The following is a 24,912-nucleotide window of genomic DNA, read 5'->3' as shown; positions in this document are numbered from 1 at the left end:
CGAGGCGTGTGGACCTCTGCTGACGGGTCTTCTGTGGCGTGTCACAGAGGAGGACCCAGGACGTGCTGAAGGGTGATCGGAAGAGGGCTGTGTGGGGGCCCCGGCATAGGTGTGTGTGTTAGGGGGGTAGTCACCTTCCTTCTGTGGGGCCAACAGTGAGCAGAACCACCTCTGACCTCCCCTTTCCACAGAGAGCAGGTGTCCCGCGGTGGAAGGGGCGGTAATCCCATTCCACGTACGCCTGTTGTCAGGAGGAGCGGCCCTGAGTGCAGTGAGCACCTGGCCGCGGGGCACGGCCTTTGTGTGTGCACGTGCGTTCCGGTGTCGGCCTCCTCTGGGTTGTGGGTTGTGAGGGGCACACAGGGAGCTTGCCCCTGTGCTTTCGGAGGATTTAACCATTTCCTGGCTTCGTTTTCTCAGGACCCTGAGTGAACCTCGGCAGGCAGAGATCCGCAAAGAGTGCCTGCAGCTCTGGGGGGTGAGTGTCTCCCGGGCCTGTTGTCACTGTCGGGCCGAGAAGCTCTGGAGAGCAGGGCTGCCCCGAGCCCTGTCAGTTGCGGATCCCCGCCCACCCAGCCTGGAAAGTGGCTGCCTCTAACAGTACTGCAGAGCTGGCTTCTGGGCGCTGCAGGGCGCTGCCTCCTCGGCCTGGCACTGCCAGTTTGTCAGTAGGTGGGTCAGAAGGGATGGGGTGGGAGGTGGACAGGCTTCATTTTGCTACTGGTGGTCCCTGCCCACAAAGCGCCCCAGAGAGAAGTGTGCGACCACAGGTCTGGAATCGCCCAACTCCCTCGCCCACTTTCCAGCTTCCTTCTTTTTCTCTTTTCTCCCTTTCTCCCTCCCTCCCTTCCTTCCTTCCTTTTCAAGATTTATTTATTTATTTGAAAGAGCTTCAGAGAGTCTTCTATCTGCTGGTTCAGTCCCCAGATGGCCACAATGGCTGGGTCTGGGCCAGGCTGAAACCAGGAGCTTCTTCCATGGGTGCAGGGGCCATCTGCATCTGTTTTCCCCAAGCCACTAGCAGGGAGCTGGATCGGAGGTGAAGCCCCAGGACATGAACTGGCACCCCATGGGATGGCGGCACTGCAGGCGGCAGCCTTACCCCCCACGCCACGCTGCCAGCCCAGTCCAGCTCCCTTTCTTGTGTTCCATTTCCTCTGCTGCAGTCTGAACAGGCCCCTTGCCTGCACCTGCTCACACACAGCCTTGGTCAGCAGGGCTCGTGACGGGGCTCTCCGCGCTCTCCTTTCAGATCCCAGACCAGGCTCGAGTCGCGCCTTCTTCCTCTGACCCGAAATCTAAATTCTTTGAGCTAATTCAGGTAAGTCTGACATCTGTGGTGGAAACAGGCGGTGGCCTAACTCTAGATGTGGAAGGAGTCACTGAGGCCCCAGAGCCCTGGCCTCCTGTAGGCTTGGGAGGTGCCACTGCCAAGCCCTGAGGGGCTGGGCGGAGGCCACCACAGGCAAGGACATTGGACACATGGTGTTGAGTTCCTAGCACATCCTGATGTGCTTGTGCCCAGCACTCACGCCACTCAAGGGTGGTGCTGGCCATGGGAGCCTGGCAAGCTCAGGGTTCTGCGGGATTAGCCTGCTGAGGAGGTGTGGAATCCTGGACAGAGGGCCATGGAGCTGCTGGGGAGCCCACAGTGGGGCTGGTCCAACCCCAGCTTCTCTGTCCTGCTTGTGGTGGACGGGTGCTGTGAGTTCTTCCATGTTTTTTCTACCTCCAGCTTTTCTCATTTAAGTCTGGCCTAGATCCTGGACCAGGGTGCTGATTTGTGAGGGTCAGGGACTGAAGAAGGAGGTAGCCTCAAGAGTAGCATGTACATTTTTCTGAATGGAGTAGAGATCACTTAATTGTTATCCAGCCAACCGCTGGAGAATCCTTGCCTTCAGTTTTATTGAAGGGCAGCTTCTATATCCTGGTGACATTTCCTTACAGCTCTGGTAAATCCATCTCTACTAGGGGCCTCGGGGTTCTTTCTTCCCCAGCCTTTCCTAATAGGTCCTGCAGGAGCACTCCAGGCAGATGGAAATAGATCCCATTTAGTGCATGGTTAGCTAGAGAAGACGCCGCAGGGAGCGTGGTTCCAGAGCAAGTGCTTCCTGTCCCTGCCTCTCCCAGCCTGGCCCACCCCCTCCAGGCACCATGCTGAGTGCCTGTCCCTTCCCCCGAACCAGCAGTGTTTCCTCTGACCCACGGCTGCAGGGCACCGAGATTGACATCTTCAGCTACAAACCCACGCTGCTCACCTCCAAGACCCTGGAGAAGATCCGCCCCGTGCTGGACTACCGCTGCATGGTGTCTGGCAGCGAGCAGAAGTTCCTCATCGGCCTCGGGGTGAGTCTGCAGCGGGCTTCCTGCCCGCGCTCAGGCGGGAGCGCCTCGAGTCTGCGCACGTTCTCTCGGCGCCAAGGAGCTGGCACTCAGGCCCTGGTGCAGGTGCTTGAAGCTTCATTTCCTTTCTTCCTGAGTTTCCCTTGTGCCTTTCATTCATTCTCTTGTGTCTTCGTGTATTTATTTCTTCAACTCTGCGTGCTCTGAAGGGAACACTCCCCTTTTCCTGTGATGCAGAGCTTCCCTGCCTAGCAGCATGGTCAGTGGGCTCATCTGGCTTGAGCGCCTGCAGCCATTCTTTGCCATCACTGCCCTCACCCTGTCATCCCCTGGCTTGCAAAGACATCCCCTGTCCTTTCTCTGGGGCCCTTGGAATCCAAAATGAGGTGAGGGAGAGCCTTGGCAAATTCTTTATCTTACTTAATTGAGTAAAATTATTGCTGTTTCTTTCAGCTCTGACTTGTCTGTTTAATGTGATCCCTTCTTCAGTTACTACTTTGGTGCCTTCACACTTTGTCCTTTTCTCTTTGTACTTCTCACTCCTTGTCCTTCACCAGCCCCCCTCCCCCCACATACTCCCAGCCGGAGCTTTCTTGAGGGCCACTAATCATGACTTAGGTCTTTTGAAAGATCCCCTGCCCTGTTCCCTGGCAACAGGACGAAGCCAGATCTCTGCTTCCCTTTGCTGAGGCAGCAGAAAACTAGCACAACAAACGTCCCCTCTCCTAGACATTGTTATCTGACGTGTCCCAACCCCCTTCGCTAGTAGCTGCCAACCCAAAGGCCTTTGGAGAACCAGGTCTCTCACTCCTCGGCCTCCGTGCCTTTCTGATTCCCCTTTCTCTCTGCCTGTAGAAGTCCCAGATCTACACATGGGATGGCCGCCAGTCAGACCGCTGGGTGAAGCTGGACCTGAAGACAGAGCTGCCCCGGGACACCCTGCTCTCTGTGGAAATTGTGCATGAGCTGAAAGGGGAGGTCAGAGGTGGTTCTGCCCCCTGTCGGCCCCACAGCTGGGGAACGGGCCTCTGCCAAGCCCGAGCTAACTTGCTGGCTTGGTGTGGTGGCTGACAGGGCCCTGGCTAGGAAGGGTTTCTAACTGTTCCTTTCCCTGAGCAGTGGCTCCAGGCCACAGGGCGTTCAGGTATGAAGGAGCAGTCGTGTGTGTGTCAGAGGGGCCCTCTGTCATCTCTGCAGTGAGGGCCTTGGGGATGCTTTCAGGCAGCGGGTTTAGTTTGACCAAGAATCCCTCGGGAAGGGACTTGTCATTCCCCGGGAGCAGTGTTAACTACTATACAATGACATTCAGAACAGTAGGCAGCGAGAGAAGTGGCAAAGGCTGGGAGCCCAGTCCTGGCTGGCCGTGGGAGGCCCATGGTGGCAGCAGCCTGCTGCCCACTGGGGTTGGGGCTTAAGGGGGCCCATCATCCAGAGCCTTGGCTTTTCACCTGACAAGCCCTGGCCGGTCTGGTGCTGAGAGGGAGGCAAGAGAAGCACCCTGCGTTTAGCTTCCCACCCTTCCCCAGCCTAGGTGGCAGCAGGCCAGCACGCTGTGGTGGGCAGAGCGGACAGTGTACTTGTCCTTCCAGGGGAAGGCCCAGCGGAAGATCAGTGCCATCCACATCCTCGACGTCCTTGTGCTGAACGGCAGTGATGTTCGGGAGCAGCACTTCAACCAGCGGTCTGACCTGGGCCCCAGGCGGGGGTGGGGGGTGGGGGGGGGGCAGGCGGCTGTCGGAGCTCGGCCTCTCACCTGGGCCTGATCTGCTACACGTACATCCCGAGGCTTGCCCCGCCCTGCCCACGGGTCAGTCCCAAGGGCAGAGGGTGAAATTGGTACCGGCTCCAGAGGATGCGGGGGCTTGGGCCTTGGTTGTCGTATGTGCCAGCAGGATGCCCAGACTGTGGCTGAACAAGAGGGCGACCTTGGGGGGAGGAGGGTCTTCTCGAAAGAACACGTCCTTGCTCAGGGCACCCCATTTAAGCTGGCTCACTGGAGTGGCTGCCCTGCTTTGGGGTCTTGGCACAGATGCAGAAAGTTCAGCTCAGGGCACTGAGCACCCTTTGGGAAAGCCAGCAAGACACAGGGAAACGTGAGGGAGGGCGTGGGTGCGGATGGCCTCAAAGGCGGGGTGGGCTGCCTTGCTGAGTGGCTTTGCCACTGGTGCTGTGAAGACACCCTGGGGCAGGGGTGCTGGTGGAGTCACCGTTGTGTGCCCGACTGTCTGGGTTGCAGAATTCAGCTGGCTGAGAAGTTTGTGAAAGCGGTGTCCAAGCCCAGTCGGCCTGACATGAATCCCATCAGGTGAGCACGGCGCCCTCTCTCACTCCTCTTCCCTGTTGCTGCTCTGGCCAGTTTTGGCTTCTCCTGTCCTATGAGGGAGGGGAGGGCTCAGCAGAGGGGACTGGGCAGTTGGAGTTTGAGAGAAGACTGCCTTTGTCAAGCCGTGTTTCAGGGTGCTGGGCAGGTGGTCCCTGTGCCCCAGTGTAGCCCCCATCCTGCCCGGCAGTGGGCAAGCTGCCACAGGTGGAGGCTAAGGTGTCCTCATGGCACACGTGTGTGCTTCTGAGCACTGACGCCCAGCTGTCACCTCTACACCTGCTTGTCATTAGCCTATCACCTGTCACCTTTACACCTGGGTGTCATTAGCCTATCACCTGGCCTTTTTTATTTTTATTTATTTTTTTCCTCCCAGAAAGAAGAGTACTTAGGGAATAGGAGTGTAAGGGAGTGGTGTCCTCAGTGCTTGGGCTTTGTTTCCCTGTTAGATGTGAAGGTTCCAGGCCCCTGAAGGGGAGAGGAGGAGGACAGATGCAGAAAAAGCTTGCCAGGGTAGCTGGGGCCTGAGGTTATCACCAAAAGGGCTCTGCTCCTCGGGGCTTCACTGGCAGTAGACGGGTCCGTTTACACTTTATTGAATCCATTTTCATCTCCCTTTTAATGTAGATTTCTTCAGTGAATTACCTCCGGAAGGGAGGGTGCACTACAGATGCCATGTCAAAGTCTGAAAGCAACTTCTGTTTTCAGATGTCCTGCCAGCCAGGAACTGCGCAGTAGCCGGAGGTCTGCCTGCTGGGCCTCCTTAGCCAGGAACAGTTGGTCAGGGCCCCCAGGGGTGGTGTCCTACATCTGGGTAGGAGTCCCCTATCCAGTATGGGTATTGGGATGGTAAGAAGGCCAAAAATCCAAGTTGACCGAAGTAGGCAAGAGCCTGACCTTTGGTTTTCTGGCCTCTGTTGACGGCGCAAGTGACCTGGGGCTGGGAATGCTGGCAGACATCTTTGTAGGCCAGACCTGTCCTCCAGGGCCCACAGTTGCACTCCTCAGTCACTCTAGGCAGGCCCGAGGAGCTGCTTGGCAGCGCTGGAAACGTAAGGTTTGTCAGGGTAGGACAGCAGTGCCCCAGGCCGGGCGGTTGCGGGGAAGGCCTGGCGCACAGGCAAGGGTGGGTGCTGCCTCCTGCCTGCCAGCTGCTTCCTGCAGAATGGCCCAGAAAGCGTGTCCTCTCCCCCTCTACCTGCAGGGTGAAGGAGGTGTACAGGCTGGAGGAAATGGAGAAGATTTTTGTCAGGTGAGTGCCTCACCCGTGGGGAGCAGGGTGGGAGGCGCAGCCTTGTCCAGGTTCTGTTCCCTCTGCCCAGGTGGGTTGGGGGTAGGGTGGCAAGTAGGCCCTAGTGGCTCCCTCCATGCCCCACCTACCTGTAGCCAGGAGCCCCCTGGCTGCGAGCTGATTGTTAGAGCTCCCCTGTTAGGAGAGGAGCAGGGTAGGTGTGTCAGGCGGAAATACAGGCTCGTTGATGCTGTACTCATTAACGGCTGTCCCTGTGAGGGGCCTGAAACACTAAATCCCAGCTCCCCATGCTGAGACTGAGCTTGAGCCTGGAGGGGTAGCGGGGGCATAAATGCCTCCTTATATTCTTTGTGGTGGGCAGGCTGTGGGTGTCTCATCCTGGGAGCCAGCAGGCTGAATCTTAGTGCCCTGGAGGTGCTCACTCTAAACTCAGTGGCCAGTGATGCCAAGAGGGGAATTGAAGACCCACTGTCACCTGTGGTCTTGTCTCCCCATTGTCGCGGTCACCTTGGAGCCCCCAAAAAGCAGTAACACGGCAGGCTCACCTGTGACTGCTCCACCTCCATTGTTTGGTTGGGAGTTGCCACCTCCTGAAGTTGAACCAGGATGAAACACTGTGGCTGGTAGGACCTTGATACTACCCAGAGGCTAATGCTGGGGCTTTTCTTTCTCATTCTTCCTGCCTGGGGAGCCAGGTTGGAAATGAAGATCATCAAGGGTTCCAGTGGCACCCCCAGGCTCAGCTACACAGGGCGGGATGACCGGCACTTTGTACCCACGGGCCTCTACATCGTCAGGACGGTGAATGGTGGGTGCCCCCTTCTCCCACTGCAAGCCAGAGTGGGGGACAGACAGGCTGCCCTGCTGAGCTCCACTGGTCCCTTAGGGGGATGGCATCTCGAGCCTCTCCTGCTGTTCTAGATCCTGGGAGCCAGGACTGCAGGTAGAACAAGGTGGCTCCGTGGCAGAAGGGCCTTTGTGATGGCCAATAGTGGACCCAGAATGGCAAGCCTGGTGGCTTGGGGAGGGAGGCTGTATCCTCATGGGTGGCCCTCCCTGCTCCTGGAGAGAGGCAGGAGTGCCCCTGCCAGCTGGACCCGCCCCTACAGGTCCTGTGTCCTTGCTAAGTGTCTTTTGTTCTCGGCAGAGCCGTGGACCATGGGATTCAGCAAAAGCTTTAAGAGGAAGTTCTTCTACAACAAGAAAACCAAGAAGTCGACCTTTGACCTCCCCGCAGACTCCATTGCCCCATTTCAGTGAGTAGCCCCTCTCGAAGCCTGTGCTCGACAGCCCCAGTACTGTTGCCAGGATGACAGCCTGGCATCCAGTGGCACAGCAGGGCCCCCTAAAAGCTGGGAGCAGAGTGATGCCAGCCTGCTGTGATGGCTGGGGGTCCCGAGTCTGAGGGGCTGCTTGTGTGACCTGACACTGGCCTGGCAGTGGCAGTGTGCTAAGGTCTGCAGCCTGGCCCTTTGGGACTTGAGGTCCCAGGTCCCCCGGGAGCCCAGCGTCCACTGGCCAGGTCCCTCCTGTGCCTGTAATCAGTCCGACACTTGCCCCTGGCACCACAGTAATAGTGGTGGGCGAGCCCAGGACTGTCAGCGATAGGAATCCAGTTGGGTCATCTTAGCAGCCACAGCTGCTTGTTGGGGAAAGCTGGGGCCTACAGGGGACACTGAAAGGTCTCCCCTCCCTTCCCCAGCGTCACTCTTACGGGTGTGGTGGTCTTTGGCCTGTGCCGCCTGGCTGCAGCCCTCTGACCTTTTTCCCCTTGCCCTTCCCAGCATCTGCCACTACGGCCGGCTCTTCTGGGAGTGGGGGGATGGCATCCGTGTGCACGACTCCCAGAAGCCCCAGGACCCGGACAAGTTGTCTAAGGAGGACGTCCTCTCCTTCATCCAGATGCACAGCGCCTGAGGGCCGTGGGCCGCCCCACCCTGCCGCAGCCTAGTGCCCTATCGCTTCCCAAGACAGAGCAGGGCAGGGTGCTCAGGACCTGGGGCCCACAGCACTGTTTCTTCCCCCTCTTGGAAAGAGACTGGAGCCCTCAGCCTGGCCCCGAGGGTCCGTCAGGGCCTCCAGAAGACTGCACACGTTCCTCGCGGAGCCCTCTCCTGCTGAGGCAGGTGTGAGGTCACTGCCCAAGGTGTGCGGGGCAGGCGGGGCCATGGCAGAGGGCGCGGCCGCGCTCTGCCAGATCCTGTGGACTCACTTTTCTGAGTCCCATGCACGAGGGTGGCCGTGTCCCCGCTTTGCCCACATGAGTGGGTAGAGGCCAGGAGCAGCTGCTCTACAAATCAAGGTTTTGTTTTTTAAACTTGCAGTTTTGATGCCAAGTGGGAGACTTTTTGTCTCCTCCCCTAGCCCGTCCCGGCCTTCCCAGCCTGAACCTCTGACAGTCCCGGCAGGCCGGGAAGGAAGAGTGTAGGTCTTCCCCCTTGGTACTGGGTGTGACTGCCTCCCAGCATCGTGGCGCCTCCCTGGGCCCACACCCTCGACTCAAGCCTTGGGCAACTCTAAAAGGGCAGGCATCAGCCTCTCTCTCCCTGCCAGCAGCAGCTGTTGCCCTCTGGCTGTCACACAGCTGTCTTGGCACTTTCCGGGGGGTGGGGGAGCGTAGCTCCTTGCTACCCTTCCTCGTGTTTTCCCCCAAGGAGGCATGGGCTGCTTTCGTTCAAACATGTGGTCACTCCATTTCCTGTATCTTGGCAGAGGCAGAAGGGGAAGCTGGGCAGTAGCTTTGGGTGGGGGAGGGCACCTGTGGTGGTTGTTAATGGGAAATACCTCTCATGTTCAAGTGGGCTCCCTGGGGCCCCATCCCAGTGGCAGACTGGTTTCCATGGAGATGGGGCACTGAGACTCCAGCATGGGGTCCTGCATCCAGCCCCGAGGCTGAGGCGGCACTGCTGAGATGCTGTGTTCCACCCAGTTCTGGGTCTTCCAGTGAATCCCACAGAATCTCGGATCATTAAAGATAAACATATTTTTAATGGCTGTGTGGCTCTGTGCTGGGGCTGTGCTTAGTCCTCTGTGCTTTGTGGTCTAGGACTGGCTTGGATGAAACGGCTGGAGGTGAAGGGGGAGGAAGCTGTACTCAGAGAAAACAGCACTTGTTTAATGGGAGCCAGTCCAAGCTCCTGGGCCCCCGCAGGGCTCCCAAGGCCTCTGCTTGATGCCAGAGAAGAGGCCCAGAACAGTGGGAGAAAGTCTGCAGCTCCCAGCAGAAACACGAACAGGAGCGGAGATGAACTGACAGCCCCAGGAGGGCAGGAGGCACCGTTCCCCTTTACATAAATCACACAGCTCACTCGGCAGTGGCACTGTGACAATCCAGGATCAGCCTGTGTGACTAAAATAACAGAGGCGTCAGACCAATTAATGTCACCAGACAAGGAGGAGGGAGAGATGGTCTTGCTGACCCTGGCCAGCCTCCCCACCAAAAAGGCCACTGTCACCACTGGGGGACCCCTCCCATGGCTGTGGTCCTTCCTAATCCTGCGTCTACCTTGCTGGACTCCAGGGGCCTGCCTTGGAGTCTCACAGCCTTAGGTCCCTGGCCAACTCCTTCCCCCATTTCTATTTATTTAATTGGTTTCATCTCAGCTGCCCAAGCGCTGCTTCCCAGCCTCCTCCCCTCTGCCCCATGCTGGGAGGGGCACATGCACAGAGGCCATGGTGATGTCTCTGTTCGCCCCCACCCCTGCCACTTCTCACTGCAAACCACGCCTGATTTACTGGCCACTGTCACCGTAAGTCTGATCATTACCATGGCTCTTGCTGCCCACTCCTCTTTGGGGCCTCACCAGCCCTGCCTGCCTTTCGAAGATGGATTAACTCCACGCTCCCCAGGGACCTCCACATGGCCACTTCAAGTCCCCACGCCGCCCTCTGCTGCAAAGACTGCATTTTTTCTGCCATGATTGAGGGCAGGATGGTCTGGGGACAGACAAGTGGCAGTTTCAGCTTGGAAACTGCTGTCTGCTAGTTCCCCGCTTAGGCTGGGGACGTGCCTCCCCTCTGAGTTCTAAGCCGAGACCTCTTTCCCGTGCCCCCGCCCTGGCTGCAGTGGGCCCGTGACTGTACTCGGCAGGCGGGAGCAGCCCGTGTTCTTTATTGCCTCCCCTTGGGCTTCGGGAGGAGCCAGCAGCCCCTAGGCCAGGGCGGCAAGGGGGCCTGGGCCACCAGGAGGCCGTGCTCAGGCTCTGGGCAGGGGCATGAGGCCCTGGCCCCTGCGTCCTCCGAGGGGAAGGCTGTGCTGGCCGCCGCGGTTCTCAGACTCACATGGCCCAGCAGGTGTAGATGAGGGCCAGGAGGACGAAGATGGCCACTGAGAGCAGCGTGTTCTTTCGGTTTTCCTGCCGCAGCAGCTTCAGCTCCTTCTCTGCGGGGAACACGGGGTAGGACAGAGTTGAAGCCTGTCTGTTGCTGAAGGTGGAGGGGACACCAGCCGCTTCCTTAACGCTAACAAGGACCCTGTCCTCTACCTGGAGCCTCTCAACCTTTCACTGCCAGTCCGGTCAAGTCCCTGCGCCAGTGCTGATCGGCTGTGCCAGGGGCCTGAGGGCTCACCAAAAAGGCTGCATCTGAAAGCCAGGCTGGGGAGCAGGGTGTGTGACCCTCCAGGTGAGTCCTCTGCTGCCCTCCCCGGGCTAGCGGAATGAGGGCGCTCCAAGGCGGCCAGGCCCTCACCCTAACTCCCTCCATGCCACAGGCTGGCCAGCGGCTTGGCCTCTGCAGGCTGGGCGGCCAGGCTGTGCCACGTGGATGTGAAAATCACTTAGCAGACCCCTACGTGCCCGCTCCAGGCAGGCCGGACAGGCCTGGGGAGGGAGCGTTGGTGTGCTGCTACCGTGTTGACCTCGACAGGTCCTTCTGGGGTGGCCTTGCCATCAGCACTGGCCCCCCAGGGGAGAACTAAACACGCAAGTCTGAGGAGCCTCCCTGGCCTCGGGTGCCCGGCCACTGCCTCCAGCCCCCCACCCTGGCTCTGTGCCTGGCGCCCAGAAGATGGCAGCATCGCTCCACCCGCAGGGCTCTTCTCCCAAGAGTAAGGTGGTTTTCCTCTACCACCCCCTCCCATCCACGATTCTCCTGGGACAGCTTGGAGTCTGGGGGGGGGGAGGGGAGCAAGCAGACCTCCCAGGTCCCTTCTGGACCTGGCTCCAGTCCAAGAAATGACAGTCATAGCCGGTCCCCCGTCCTCCTTTGAACAAAGGAACAAATCCGCTGTGTGCCCCCAGCTGGCTCCAAGAATCCCTCTGTCCTGCCACCGTGTCGGGCCCCCTGACCCTGCGTGCCCTGGGCACTGGAGGTGCGGCTGGTGACTGCGGAATTTCTCACCGTAGCTGGAGGCTTTGCTCATCAGGCTGTTCTTCTCCTTCTCCAGAGATCTTCTGTAGAGGAGAAGGAGTTTTTGGGCTGAAGCCCTGAGGGGCAGCCGGCACGGGGGCAGGTAGGTCGGGGGCTGGCTGGACAGGAGCGTTACCTGGCCTCTGGGCTCAGCTCCGCCCTGTGGAGCCTGGTGTTCACGGCCTCCAGGTCTCGCCGACACTGGGAGAGCTTTTCCTCCAGCCCGTCGATCTGAAACACCACAGGCGAGGATGCGCTCAGAGCCTCTGGCTGGCAGCAGGGGCACTGGGTGGAGGGACCCTCTCCACGTTTGCAGTGGACACAGCCTCCAGATTTTCACATCAATCTGCTGGGCATGCACTCCGGCCCGCCCACCTGCCATGTCCTTGCGGAGCCACCCTCTACCACCACTGCTTCAGACAGCAGCCCACACCCCACGGGGAACAGGTCCACAGCTCCCCCGAACCTGTGTGTGCAGCGCAGGCTGGGGTGGAGAGGAGCCCCCAGCTGTCTCTCGCCTCCGGAACCCAGCTGGCCCACAGCAGGGGCAAGCAGAGCCCTGAGTGCAGCACCCGTGCCAGAGGCACGTCTAGAGGGGAAGGAGACCTGGAGACGGCCCTGACTTCTGAAACACTCCTCGCTCCGGGACGTGTGATCAGACACGCAGGGGCCGAGCAGAGGGTGTTTTTCTCACAGACATACTTCATCTCAATAAATAATGCAGTCTTTTAAAGATTCATTTATTTATTTGAAAGAGTTACACAGAGGAGAGGCAGAGAGAGAGAGAGAGAGAGAGAGAGAGAGAGAGGTCTTCCATCCACTGGTTCACTCCCAAGATGGCTACACTGATCTGAAGCCAGGAGCTTCTTCCGGGTCACCCAGGCAGCTGCAGGGGCCCAAGGACTTGGGCCATCCTCCACTGCTCTCCCAGGCCAGAGCAGAGAGCTGGATCAGCCAGGACTTGACCACCCATAAGGGATGCCGGCACTTCAGGCCAGGGCGTTAACCTGCTGCGCCATAGTGCTGGCCCCCAATAATGCAGACTTCAGAATATACACTTTTGGGGCTGGCGCCGTGGCTCACTTGGTTAATCCTCCGCCTGCGGCACTAGCATCCCATATGGGCACCAGTTCTAGTCCCGGTTGTTCCTCTCCCAGTCCAACTTTCTGCTGTGGCCTGGGAAAGCAGTAAAAGATGGCCCAGGTGCTTGGGCCCCTGCACTTGCATAGAAGACCAGGAAGAAGCTCCTGGCTTCAGGTCGGCGTAGCTCTGGCCATTGCGGCCATTTAAGGAGTGATCCAATGGATGGAAGACCTTTCTTTCGGTCTGTCTGTAACTCTACCTGTCAACATCTCTTAAAAAAAAAAAAAAAATATATATATATATATATATACACACACTTTCATATGAGAATAAAAGTCAGGTGAAAAACAGCACAACTCAAAAACGCTTCCATTTCTTGACTTGGTTCTTGTACAAAGACCCCATCAAGTAGCTCTAAGTTGGATGGGAAAAAAAGTAAGCTCCTGAGGCCAGTGCTGTGGTATAGCAGGTTAAGCTACCACCTGTGATCCCAGCATCCCATATGGGTGCCAGTTAATGTTCCGGCTGCTCCACTTCTGATCCAGCTCTCTGCTGTGGCCTGGGAAAGCAGAAGAAGATGGCCTAAGTGTTTGGGCTCCTGCACTTGCATGGAAGACCCAGAGGAAGCTCCTGGCTCCAGGCTTCAGCCTGGCCCAGCCCCTGGCTGTTGTGGCCATCTGGGGAGTGAACCAGCCCATGGAAGATCTGTCTCCCTCTCCCTGTAACTCTTTCAAATAAATAAATACAATAAAAATGTTTTAAAAAAAATAATTAAGCTGCTGAAAAGTTGCTTGCCAAAGGTACTGTTTGAGCAGTTTCCAAGATGTGTTCTTGGAATATTTTAGTGCAAGAATGTTTTGAAAAAATATTGGCCTGGGTTTTCCAAATCTGGGTCCTGCATCATGCAGCCGGCATGGAAAGTCCACGTCCAGGGCACGGCGTGGCACAGCAGGTTCAGCCACAGCCTGTGACACCGACATCCACACTGGAGTGCCAGCTGCTCTGCTTTCAGTCCAGCTCCTTGCTCATGCACCTGGGAAGGCAGGAGAAGATGGCCCAAAAGCTTGGGCCCCTGCCACCCATATGAGGGACCTGGATAGGGTGCCAGGCTCTTGGCTTCATCCTGGCCCACCCCCAGCTGTTGTGGCCATTTGGGAAGTGAACCAGCAGATGGAAGATCTCTGACCCTCTCTCTGTCACTCTGCCTTTTACAGAAATAAACCTTCAAAAAACAAAAAAGTCGAAGTCTTATTGGTCGCTTCTCGGGGGCCAGGCCAGTTCTGCATCCCTACTGGCAGGAGCCTAGATCTCGGTGGGTGGGCTCTGTCACACACAGCGGGCCTACAGTAGTGCCTGCTGGTCCTGTAATGCTCCACTTCTCCTCTCTGATTTCACTCATTCTCATCACATGCCTGGGAGGGCTAGCAAACATGATCTCCATGTGACAAGTGGTAAAAGGGGTCCCCAAGTGGAATGTCATCCCTTCTGACTTGGTTCTCTGCTCGTTCCTGTCGGGAGCTTCCCCTTGCAGGCACAGTAGGCAGGTATGAATCCCTGCTCCCAGGAAGGCTGGTGAGAGTCCAGAGCAGGTGGCAGGAGAGCCATCCGCCCTCGCCCTGGCCAGCACTGGGTCAGCCACTGGCCCTCTGCTGATGACTGGCCCAAATGACACATCCACCCCCACCCCTGCTGGCCTGGCCACGGCCAAGTCCAGGAACAGGGTCTGGAGTTAACTGCCTGGGTAACTGTGTCCCTCTCTGCTAATGGGCAAAGGAAAGACTGCCCTGGGAAGCGGCCCAGCCGGGAGACAGGGCTGTGCCTGGAGAGGCCGACGGCACCCCGGAGCCACGCCGCAGGGAAATGCATGCCGAGGAGCAAGCTTGGAAGAGCCTCAGCCTGATGCTGGTGCTTCCGGCCACCACGCTGTCCGTCCTCACAGCAACACTCCCCAGCAGGCCCAGCCCAGCCCCGGGACCCAGAGACACCATTTCCATCCCACGATGTAAAAACTACAACCAGGGCACCCACTTCCACAGCAGCCCCAAAGAAAGCTGATGTCTCGTTGCTCTTTTCCCTAACGATGCAACAGGTCCTTGGATGAAGCTGAGCATTCTTGTCATTGCTTCTCCTGTGTTTCCAAACCCCACGAGCCCCTAGGCTGGCCCGTTCCACTCATGTCTGTGACCTGCCTGGCCCCCAAGGGCGCCTGCACTGGTGGCTCCCATCCTGGAAGGCCTGGTGGCCACCTAGTTCCTGGCCGCTGCAATCCTCGTGTCTGCAGCAGCAGTGAGCAGGTGGGACTAGGGGGACCGAGGGGCTGGGAAGTTTAGGTCTCATGTCACAGCTGGAGTCAGAAACCCTCCCTTCGTGCCCACAGAAGCTGGCAGGAGAAGCAACGACACGTGCACATAATGCGCACAGATCATGCGAGGTGCCGCCTGCCCAGCACACGCCTTGGTCCTGCCACCACAGCGCCCTCCCCGCAGTGGACAGGTCACTCTGGGGAGGGAGCAGGCTGGGGACGTCCATCCCCAAACGCCTCCGGGCCAAACAAGTGGTGATCGCCCAGAGCAAGGCCAGGAAGTCATGCTAAGCAAGACCTTCAAACTGAGGCTGGCAAACCCCAAGTGGCCGCGCCATTCTGCCCTCACCTCCGGACAGCGCCTGAGGAGCTCACAGGCAGGGGCCTTCGTCGGAACAAGCCCAGTTCATCTGCAGTTCCCCTCAATATCCCCGCTTCCATTTGCCACTTTTTAATGAGGCTTAAACGGGTGAACACAAATCAAGGTTTTAGGGACTCAAGTTCTAACCTCCCTCTATGAATATTTATGTCCTGCTGACAGCTCTCTGATTCCCTTCTAAACAGCAAGCTCCCCTTCTACGGAACCCAGCCGCTTGATGCGGGCTGAGAGGGAGGCCGAGATGGTCAGGAGGCCCTCGAGCTGGCCACGAAGCCACCCTGCGACGCGACGCTGCCGGCTTTCCAGCTCCGGGCGGGCCCAGGGAGCTGGCCAGCGGGCACTCTGCCGCACTAGCCGAGGCCGAAGGGCCCCGGGCAGCTGTGACAGCATAAGGTGCTCCGCAGCACGCCGTCGCTACCACCACAGGATGGTTCTCACGGGCTCTTTGGGGAATAAAAAGTAAGTAAGTTAATCTGCAGCGAGGTAAGCAAAGGCGACAGAAGTGGGGGTGTGAGGCACAGAGACATCCCCTCTGCTTGCTGGCTGGCAGAAGCCCCTGGGGCCCGGATCTGGGCAGTTCTCTGATTCCAACAAGGGGCTCAGCAGGGAGGGGCCTGTGATGTGGAAGGTGAGGACCGTGGCACCTGCACAGGCCACCTACCCAGCTGGTGCAGGGCCTTGCCGGGGATGGAGCTGGGGTGGGGCACCGGAGCCGGCACCGAGCTGCAGAGGCTGGGCCTGGCAGAACCCAAGGATGAGAGGACTGGAGTTTCATCCCAGGTGGAGCAGACCCTCGGGCAGTAAAAGTCTCAAAGGGATGACAGCAACTCCAGCGGGGCGAGGAGGTGCACTCCGAGGGCCTCGGAGACTCCCAGGGCTCCCTTCCTGCAGGCAGGACAGCCGACCAGCAGCGAGAGGCCAGCCCACGACCGGCTCGGGCTAGGATGGGCCTGGAAGCATGGCGGGGGTGCGCTGCCAGCTGTGAATGGGAGAGGCAAAGTCACACAACCAAGGTGGGGACATCCAAAGCCCTCAGCCAGCCAGGCACGGTGTGGGGGCAGGGGTGAGGGGCGTGACAACAGGAGAGCCTACACTCAGATAACCCAGGTCCTGGGGTGGGCAATGTGGACACCTGCATCCCATATCGGGGTGCTGGGTCCAGTCCCAGCTCCTCCGCTTCCAACCAGCTTCCTGCTAACGTGCCTGAGAAGGCAGTGGGTGGTGGCCCATACGGGCCCCTGCCACCCATGGGGGAGAACTGGATGAAGCTCCTGGCTCCTGGCTTTGGCCCAACTCAACTCTGGCTGCTGCAGGCATTCGGAGAGCGACGCAGCAGACAGAAGATCTAACTGTTCCTCCCTCAGTCTCTGTCACTCTGCCATTCAAATAAATCTTAAAAAATAAAAACCCAGGTCAATTGTTACACTGGGGAAAAGAGCAGAGTCCAAGACACGCATCAGCAGGCAAAGCGGAGCTGCCATCTGCAGGGGGCGCAGGCTCCCCCGGTCAGCACCCCACACAGGCACGGACTTGCTCGTGGGGTCCTGCACAAGCAGTTCAGGGGAGCGGGAAGCAGCTGGGTGGGTGAGCGTGCAGGGTATCGCATGCAAAGTCCACTCTGGCCCCAGAGACCAGCAGGGTCCAAAAGCTGCCCATGGGGTCTGCTGGGGAGTCGGCGGGGCGGGGAGCAGCAAGGAGAGAAGAGGCATCTAAGGCAGGGAAGGGGCCCCCCTCCACAAGGACACTGGGGGCCCAGGGGAGGGCCGGGGGGCCGGGATCCAGGAAGTCTGCACGCTAACATAAACACCCCCACGGGTGCCGCCACCCGTCAGGATGAGAACCGAGGCCCTCACCAGCGAGCCGCAACTGGGGCTGGGGGAATCAGGCTGGCGGGCAGAGGAGCCGGGGAGGGCGCACCGCCCCACAGGAGCTCCGTAGCAGGCTCGGCAGTTGAGGCCAACGGAGGCGGCAGGGTGGGTCACAGGGGTGCTGGGGACAAGGTCCTGGCTCCACAGGGCCGTGGTGCCTGCTGCCAGGTGTCACGGGAAGCCAGGGTTTGATTTCCAGAGAGCAGGGCAGGGACCCCTCACACAGCTGGCGGCTCAGCAGCCCCAGGCAGCCTTGGGGGGCACCTTATTCCACAGCTTTAGGGAAGTCTCCTTGGGGGCCGATATGCCATAAAACCACTGTGCTAAGGGAAATTGTAAAACTCACCAGAAATCCCCGCGAGGCAGTTTCTGAGGAGTGCAAGCCCCTGAACGTGGTGGCTCCGGCTCCCGCGTGGCTAACCGCTCAAGCACACAGGCCAGGCCAGGGCCTGCGCGTGCCCACTGGCCCCCGCGCTCCTCCTGCAGAAGGGGGCCAAGCTTCCCGCGGTGAGCGAACCAGCCCGGAGGCGGCCCTGCACCTGAGCCAGAGCTGCTTCTGAGAGGGGGCAGCGGGCGCCCGCAGGGCCTGGCTCTGCTCTGGTTAGGCAGCGGCTCTGGGGAGCGTCTGGCCAGCGGGGCTTGGTCTCTGTCCACACCACATTCACTGCGTGAGCGGCGGACCCAAGTGAAATCTGTGTGCCTGGAGCCCAGGGTCTGTCCTCATGCTGAGCCAGCTCCCGGCTGCCCACACATCCCAGGCGCCCTCCTCGCCCACGCTGGCAAAGCATCCTCCCAATGTCACACGCGACATCCAGTTTGGAGACGAAAAAGGCGGAGGAGAGAGGCCGAGGAGCCCGTCTCCCCAAGGGTTAACGCACAGCGGGCGACAGCAGCCTGGGGACTGGATTTCAGGAAACCCACGCGCTTGCACATGTCGGAGGCCCCAGGACATTTACTGCACCGTGCAGAGGCCCGAGTGCTCGCCCAGACGGTCTCTGGCAACAGCGAGTGGCCTTTCCATCCCGGGGCCTCCCAGTCACACAGCCAGGTCACATGGGGGTCACAGGCCTCGGTCCTCCAGGTGACCAGCCTCAAACCCCAAAGGGCTGATTACCCACCACCACCCAGAGGACACTTTTCTGTGGAGGCAGCTCCCCGGGGGCCCATGGCTCCTGGAGGGCCGCTGCACTCCCAGCTGGAGATCAGGAGGCAAACCCTCCCGCTGCTCAGCAGTGAACGGCTCTCTGGACACTGCCCCCGCCCCCCCCCGCCCCCCCCCCGGGCCAGGAAGCCAGGGGCCCTGCTCGGCCCTGTGGGATCCCACGGCCCCTGGCCCTACAAGCAGGGTCTAAGCGGCCTGGTGACGACAGTGCCAGGGCGGCCCCTGCCTGCAGCCTGCAGCCGTCTCCCGAGCCACAGCGGGGTTCGGGGTTTGTTTTCTCTTCCCGCCCCCATACGTGTGTATACATATATATATATAAAAATTTTTTTTGATAAATTAGCAAGAGCTTCTTCATCGTTGAAAGGCTCAAAGCACTTTTCAAGAACTGGCATCCACCCCAGGCCTTATGAATCCATTAATTAAGATGCTGGCAAACAGCCACCCCACACATGCTGACAGCCAGCCGCGCTAGGTAATGAGGTTTTAGTCTCCTGACCCCGTCAAGTGGAGCGGAGCCAGACACAGTCTGCCGGGCGGAAGCACCTGCCCGACGGCGACCCGGTGCGCCCCCTGCAGCAGGTGAGGTTCACTTAATGGTCAGCAGCCCTCGCGGGCCCTGCACACGTCCCGGCCCCCGGCAGTGCACTGGTGAGACAGACGCCAGAGAGGAAGGTCCTGTCCCTCAGGCCAATTCAGCAACTATTTATGGAAGGGCCTCTGAGCTGCCTCTGGCCAGGCAGGCTCCCTGCAGCCTTGGGCACCGCCCCTCTCGGGCACAGTGCCTCCACCCCTCCTTGTCCTCAGGGAGCTTACAGCAGTGGCTGATGAAAAATAAGTACAGGAGCCGGCACCGCAGTGTAGTGAGCTAAGCCTCCGCCTATGCTGCCAGTTCAATTCCCGGCTGCTCCTCTTCCGATCCAGCTCTCTGCTGTGGCCTGGGAAAGCAGTAGAAGATGGCCCAGGTCCTTGGGCCCCTGCACCCGCGTGGGAGACCCGAAAGGAGCTCCTGGCTTCGGATCAGCACAGCTTTAGCCATTGTAGACATTTGGGGAGGGAACCAGCGGATGGAAGACCTCTGTCCCTCCCTCTCTCTGTAACTCTACGTCTCAAATAAATAAATAAAATTAAACAACAACAACAGAATCAGTGCCAAGTGTCGAGGCCCCTTTCCTCCTGCTGCTGACCCCGGCCTGGGCCATGTTTCCCCTCAGCCGCCGGCCCCTCTCCTTCATGGTCAGGGACTCTGCCCTCTCTCTGGGAGGGACTCTGGTGAGTTTTGGACAAGCCCCATCCGTTCTGTACAGCCCACTCTGGTCACTGGCCAGCCCAACACTGGCTCCCCACCCCTCCTCGCCTACAGGAGTTGGAAAAACTCAACAGGTGCTTCCATAGCCTCGCTGTGGTCCTAACTTGGTTCTGTCCAACGAGCTGTTCCAGAAATCAGCCGGGAGCCTGCTGGGACAGCTTTGGTTTTGCTGCTAACGGGGCAAACAGTATTGATCCTTTTTCCTTCCCGACTTAGAGCTGACTATGGTGACTGGAACTGTGGCAGCTCTTCTGTGACTACGAGAAAACGGCCGAGAATGAAGAAATGCTAGCCCGCACAGCTGAGCTTTTCAGCAAGTGCCAGCAGCCACCTGCCCACAAACTTCCACGGGGGAGAGAAAGTACACTCCTACTCGGTGACGTGGATAAGGTCATCTCTGTAACCGGTACCCAAAAGCTTTCCAAACTCAGGACTCTCGTACTAGTTACCACATCCCACCAAGGGAACGCCCCTTGATGACGTCAGCTAGCAGCCCACATCTCTGTGAAGAACAAATGGCCATCAAAGCCGCTAAAGCCACCAGGCTAAACAGACCAGCTACAAGAGAAACAAGCAGTAACAGGGACAGCTCGTTCCTACGGGAAAGCGAAAAACACAACCAGGCTTCCCAGCAGCCTGATCCCCGCGGTGTAGACTGAAGTGTGTCCCTTCCCTCTGCCCAAATCCTCCCACCAGTTGGACTGGAATACAACTTCCCTCTCCTCCCATACAACACTACAACCAGCGCTAGGGCTGGGGATGTCTCATCCGAACAAACATTTTCTCTTGTTATTCAGAACAAACTCTCAGCAACTAAAACTCTGAGACCTCACAAGGTGGCAAATGACTTGGATAAAAAGGCTTCAAAAGGAAGCATGAGTCGGGGGGCTGGCGGGGGCCTTGGCTCTCCCAGGCGGTGACTGCCCGGTGCAGCCGGCCTGCGCCAGCCCCCGGGGTGAGTGTCGCCTGTGTGGTAATTGCTTCATTACAACAAGTGGAGACGTCTGCAGGTGCGAGCAAGCTCACTGGTGGGGGTTTATTGCACTTGTCAGATTAACAAACATTTCTGATTAAATCACCACTTCATTGGCTCAGAGCGCACGACTTTTAATAAGAGGACAATGTCTACTGCTGCTGAGCCTCAGCGCGCGTTTGGTCCTCAGACCTGCTGGGGGCCAGGGGAGTGAGGGGAGACGCCAGATGCCAGGCGTTTTCCAAGGCACAAGTTATGGATCTCACGTTAAGTTCATTTATGTATTTGAAAGAGTTAGAGAGAAAGAGGCAGGGACAGAGACAGACAGAGAGAGAGACAGAGAGAGAGAGAGAGAGAGAGAGAGAGATCCTCTATTTGCTGGTTCACTCCCCAAATGGCCTCAATGACCAGGGCTGGGTCAGGCTGAAGCCAGGAGCCTGGAACTCCATCTGAGTCTCCCACATGGGTGCAGGGATGTACTTGGGCCATCTTCTGCTGCTTTTCCCAGGCCATTAACAGGGAGCTGGTGCAGAAGTGGAGCAGCCAGGACATGAACCAGCGCTGGTACGGGGAGCTGTGTCGCAGGCAGCAAGCTGGTAGCTTTACCTGCTACGCCACAACGCCGGCCCCCAGATCTCAAATCTTTGAATATTCAAGCAAAAAGAAATTTTACCGAGACCAAGATGCCAAATATCTGTACATATATTGATACCTCTTACGCGATCAAGAGGTTAAAAAATACGGAGTGGGAGTCAGCCCGGTGGGGAAGATGCCTATTTGACACTGGAGTGCCTGGGTTTGGTTCCAAGCATCTGAGTCCAGCTTCCTGCCAGTGCAGACTCTGGGAGGTAGCAATGATGGCTCAAGTAAGTGGGCTCCTGCCACCCACACGGAAGACCTGGATTACACTCCCAGTCTTGGCCTCAGCCTGGCCGGCCCAGCCACTGCGGGCATTTGAGGAGTGAGCCAGTGGATAAGAGCGCCCTCTGTCTCTCAAAAAAAAGGGGGGTGTGGGGAGCGGGAACTGCTCCATATAAGGCCCTAGAACTAATGCCTCATCGAATCCAAAACACTTTAAAAATCTGTGTCAGCCAAACAAAAGACACCTGTAATTTGTATTTGGCCCACAGTGAGCCTGTACCTCTGTGAAGTTCAAGTGCTTCTGTTACAGAAGAGAAAACTGAAGCCCAAATAAGAGGGTGGACTGAGCCACAGAGGAAGAATGCAAAAGAAAGAAAAGGAGCCAACAGGAAGAGCTGCCACTTCTGGCTGGTGCACAGTGCCAGGGCCGGCCAGGCGTCTCGTTCCATCCTCAGCCACAGAGGCGGGCTGCAATCCGCAGTGGCAACTGCAGGGCCTTCCCTTGAAACACGCCGGCCCCTTCTCTCTCTCAGGGACGGAACTGCAGCCTGGCCCGTGGCCTTGGGGCTGACAAGGGCCTTGCCCAGCCTCCCCTGCAGCTAGATGGGACCTCAGAGGTCAGCTCTCGCCTGTGGAAGTGGGCAGCCTGGATCCCTAAGACAGTGGGTGTGCTTCCTCGACTCTCAGCCAGCGGACACATCAGTGAAGGCCCCGGGGAACCGCAGAGCCACCAGCGTCCTGGAGCTGGCAAACTATGGCCTGTGGGCCTCACCCGGTCTACCACCAGTGTTGGTAACTGTTTTTACATTGCCACACCCACTCATTTACATACTGCCTGTGGCTGTTTGTGCCTTAAGACAGCCTATCTATGTACAGTTGCTCTATGTAACCGATGCCAACATTGAATTAGCAGCTGCTGAATCAGGTTAGGTTCCTGTGAGTACATTTTCATCAAGGGGTCCATGCAAAACCTTGCTTTATGTGCGTTTCTGTTTAGAGACCTTATTTAACACATATTGTGCGTCCATTAACATTGATAGTACGGAGTTACACGGATCAGCTCATGCGTGAACAAGCTTTATCTAACCTATTTTCTCTGCAAGGTACAGCACGCCCTTCCTGCACTTGGCAACATCTCGCAGCATTTCAACACTACACTCAGGGCCACCTTACACAGCGAAATCACCAAAATGCACAAAAATGCCACAAACAAACGGGCACTAACTAGACCAGGGAAGAACTCACTGGATGATAAAGCAGGAGAGCCGAAACCGGACCCGAGGTGGGAACACGGACCTTAGGCCACTCTCGTTTCTTCTGCGGCTTTGAATTGGCCCAGAGTGAGTGCAAAGGCGCTCTGGGTATTAACCTGGGGGCTACAGATACGCCGCAGCCACCGGGCACGCAAGCAACGCGGGTTGAGCGCAGCTGCAGCAAGCCACACGGGATGGGGAAAGAGTTCGAGTCTCCATTTTTCAGCAGGCTTTGTAAGTGATTCTATGGGTTCTTAAGCTTGAGAACCAGTGAAGGACGCAGTAGGGCTGAATCAGACTGCCACCCTGCACCTGTCTGCTAACCCTGGGGGTGGGGAGGAGTCCAAAGGAGCCGAAAAGGAAGAGGCACTTCCAGGAAGCCCTCCTAGGCTGATCTGCTCCACGCCACCACCTCCACCTGGTGCTACCTGCAACCTCACGTTCCTCACCTGGGCAAGTCTCACACGCGACAGCAGCATACAGCAGTTGCTCAATGTGTGTCTCTTTTCCTTCCCTTGCGCACACATGCAGCAAGTCATTTCAAGCCCTCTGCCAGCCTCGCCATCTCCAGAATTTTCCTTACGGATTCCCAAAGGTTCCCGAGGTCATTTCACGCTGCAGGGCTGATACCCCAGAGGAAAGACGACCCATCTCGCAGGACGTGTGAATCACCAATCCCATTCAAAGGTGCATCAACAAGTTCACGACAAGTGTCTACTGCTGAAAAGCTACGCATGGCTTTCAAGCTAGGTTTTGCGCCAAGATAAAAGTTTTAACTCCATTTTCCCACGAACTTTGGGAGCAGCCTCCCGCCAAGCAGCGTGGCCCCCTCACGCTTTGCTCCCGGTCCCGCTGGAGCTCCCCCATCGCTCCACATGCCACTCCCCCGCCGCGCCGTGAGCCCCCTCCCTCCTGTGTCCCGCCTCCTTTGGGGCTCCCCTTCACCTCCTGGCCTCCCGCTGCCCCCTCGCCTGGAGCCCCGAGCAGTCTCGGACCTCCGGCCACCCCGCCCGGCCCCCTCACCCCAAGCCTCCCTCTCCCAGAACCCGCGTTGCGCTCACTTCCCCCCCTCCCTCCTTCAAAACCTGCAGCCAGGGCGCCCCCAGTATCCCGCGGCCAGGCAGGGGTACTGCCTCATCGTGCGACCCAACTCCCACCTGCCCTCTCACCTCCAGTGCGACGCCCAGATTCTCCCGCTTCTTTTTCGTCATGTTACTTGCCGGGATCTCCCGGTCATTACTGGACTCGCCCACTGAGTAGCACCACGCAGGCGCAAGTATTCGTGCTGCTTCCTCATTGGCCGCCGAGGCCGCAGGAGGTGGGGCCACGTGGTCGCCATCTTGTTGAGGGGCACGGCCGCCTAGGTACAGCCATATTTGTGAGGGGCAGCTTCCGTTTGAGGCCTCAGCCCAGGGCTGGGGAGAGGCTAAATCTGTCCAGAGAGGAGGGGCCTCCAGTTCGAGGCCGCCTTACAACGCTGAAAGTCTTAACCTCGTTTTCTGAGCCCTTCCCCTTCAGCGACCACCCTACCCAATTTTATGCCAACCTTGCCTTTCCCGTATTCAAACTTCACATCCTTGGAGGCCCCGCCTTGGCCCCTGGGCCCTTTGGGATCTGATAATAGCCTTCTATTGCTATTCCTCCTTTTGTCTTGAAAAAAAAATTTTTTTAAGATTTTATTTATTTGAGGCCGGCGCCGCGGCTCAATAGGCTAATCCTCCACCTAGCGGCGCCGGCGCACCAGGTTCTAGTCCCGGTCGGGGCGCCGGATTCTGTCCCGGTTGCCCCTCTTCCAGGCCAGCTCTCTGCTGTGGCCCAGGAAGGCAGTGGAGATGGCCCAAGTACCTGGGCCCTGCACCCCATGGGAGACCAGGATAAGTACCTGGCTCCTGCCATCGGATCAGCGCGGTGCGCCGGCCGCAGCGTGCCAGCCGAGGCGGCCATTGGAGGGTGAACCAACAGCAAAGAGAAAGACCTTTCTCTCTGTCTCTCTCTCTCAAAAATACACTCTGCCTGTCAAAAAAAAAATTTTTTTTTATTTATTTGAAAGAGCTACAGAGGTAGAGATGGGGGTGTTCCATCTGCTGGTTCACACCCTCCCCTGCAAATGGCTGCAACACCCAGAGCTGAGCCCATCAGGAGCCAGGAGCTTCTTCCAGGTCTCTCACATGGCTGCAGGGGCCCAAGCACTGGGGTCATCTTCTGCTGCTTTCCCAGGCACGTTAACAGGGAGCTGGATCAGAAATGGAGCAGCGGGAACTCAAATTGGCACACATATGGGATGTTGGCACTGCAGGCCAGGACTTTAACCCACTGAGCCATAGCGCTGGACTCTCATCTTGAATTCTTAATCGTCGTATGGTTAGAACATGAGATACAACTTGTAAATGGAGAAGCAGCATCCTTTATCCTAACCATCTTACAAGTGCCTGTCTTCCTTTCTGTGTGGTCCCTTTCAGGC

At 58.1% G+C, this 24,912-nt stretch overlaps 2 protein-coding genes across 5 annotated transcripts in view; one reads left to right on the top strand and one right to left on the bottom strand.

The window, feature by feature from the left end:
* The window catches only part of CMTR1 (cap methyltransferase 1), a 49,244-nt gene extending 40,339 nt beyond the window's left edge, over window positions 1-8,905 (top strand). For 2 of the 3 annotated variants that reach the window (XM_051854782.2, XM_051854780.2), the window contains 10 exons: window positions 421-478; window positions 1,253-1,321; window positions 2,215-2,346; window positions 3,199-3,321; window positions 3,870-4,024; window positions 4,580-4,648; window positions 5,868-5,915; window positions 6,611-6,723; window positions 7,063-7,171; window positions 7,700-8,905. In XM_051854782.2, coding sequence (XP_051710742.1) covers window positions 421-478; window positions 1,253-1,321; window positions 2,215-2,346; window positions 3,199-3,321; window positions 3,870-4,024; window positions 4,580-4,648; window positions 5,868-5,915; window positions 6,611-6,723; window positions 7,063-7,171; window positions 7,700-7,832 — 1,009 coding nt within the window. In that variant the 3' untranslated portion in view covers window positions 7,833-8,905. The remainder of the gene's footprint in view (window positions 1-420; window positions 479-1,252; window positions 1,322-2,214; window positions 2,347-3,198; window positions 3,322-3,869; window positions 4,025-4,579; window positions 4,649-5,867; window positions 5,916-6,610; window positions 6,724-7,062; window positions 7,172-7,699) is intronic. The other variant, XM_051854781.2, reaches the window with a different exon arrangement.
* On the bottom strand, window positions 8,884-23,731 carry CCDC167 (coiled-coil domain containing 167). 2 transcript variants are annotated; one of them, XM_008262861.4, is made up of 5 exons: window positions 23,621-23,731; window positions 11,401-11,495; window positions 11,256-11,308; window positions 10,197-10,296; window positions 8,884-9,264 (listed from the first exon to the last, which is right to left on the bottom strand). In XM_008262861.4, exons 1-5 carry the CDS (start codon window positions 23,660-23,662, stop codon window positions 9,252-9,254), a joined length of 303 nt encoding a protein of 100 aa, XP_008261083.2. In that variant the 5' UTR covers window positions 23,663-23,731; the 3' UTR covers window positions 8,884-9,251. The 2 variants fall into 2 exon arrangements, with proteins under 2 accessions (XP_008261083.2, XP_051710743.2); XM_051854783.2 differs by lacking the exon at window positions 8,884-9,264 and adding an exon at window positions 9,607-9,851 and having other exon boundaries at window positions 23,621-23,717.
* Window positions 23,732-24,912: the final 1,181 nt, after the last annotated feature.

Source organism: Oryctolagus cuniculus, chromosome 5 (genome assembly GCF_964237555.1).
Source record: "Oryctolagus cuniculus chromosome 5, mOryCun1.1, whole genome shotgun sequence".
Lineage (NCBI taxonomy): Eukaryota > Metazoa > Chordata > Mammalia > Lagomorpha > Leporidae > Oryctolagus > Oryctolagus cuniculus.
This window is presented reverse-complemented; position numbering and strand designations above follow the sequence as displayed.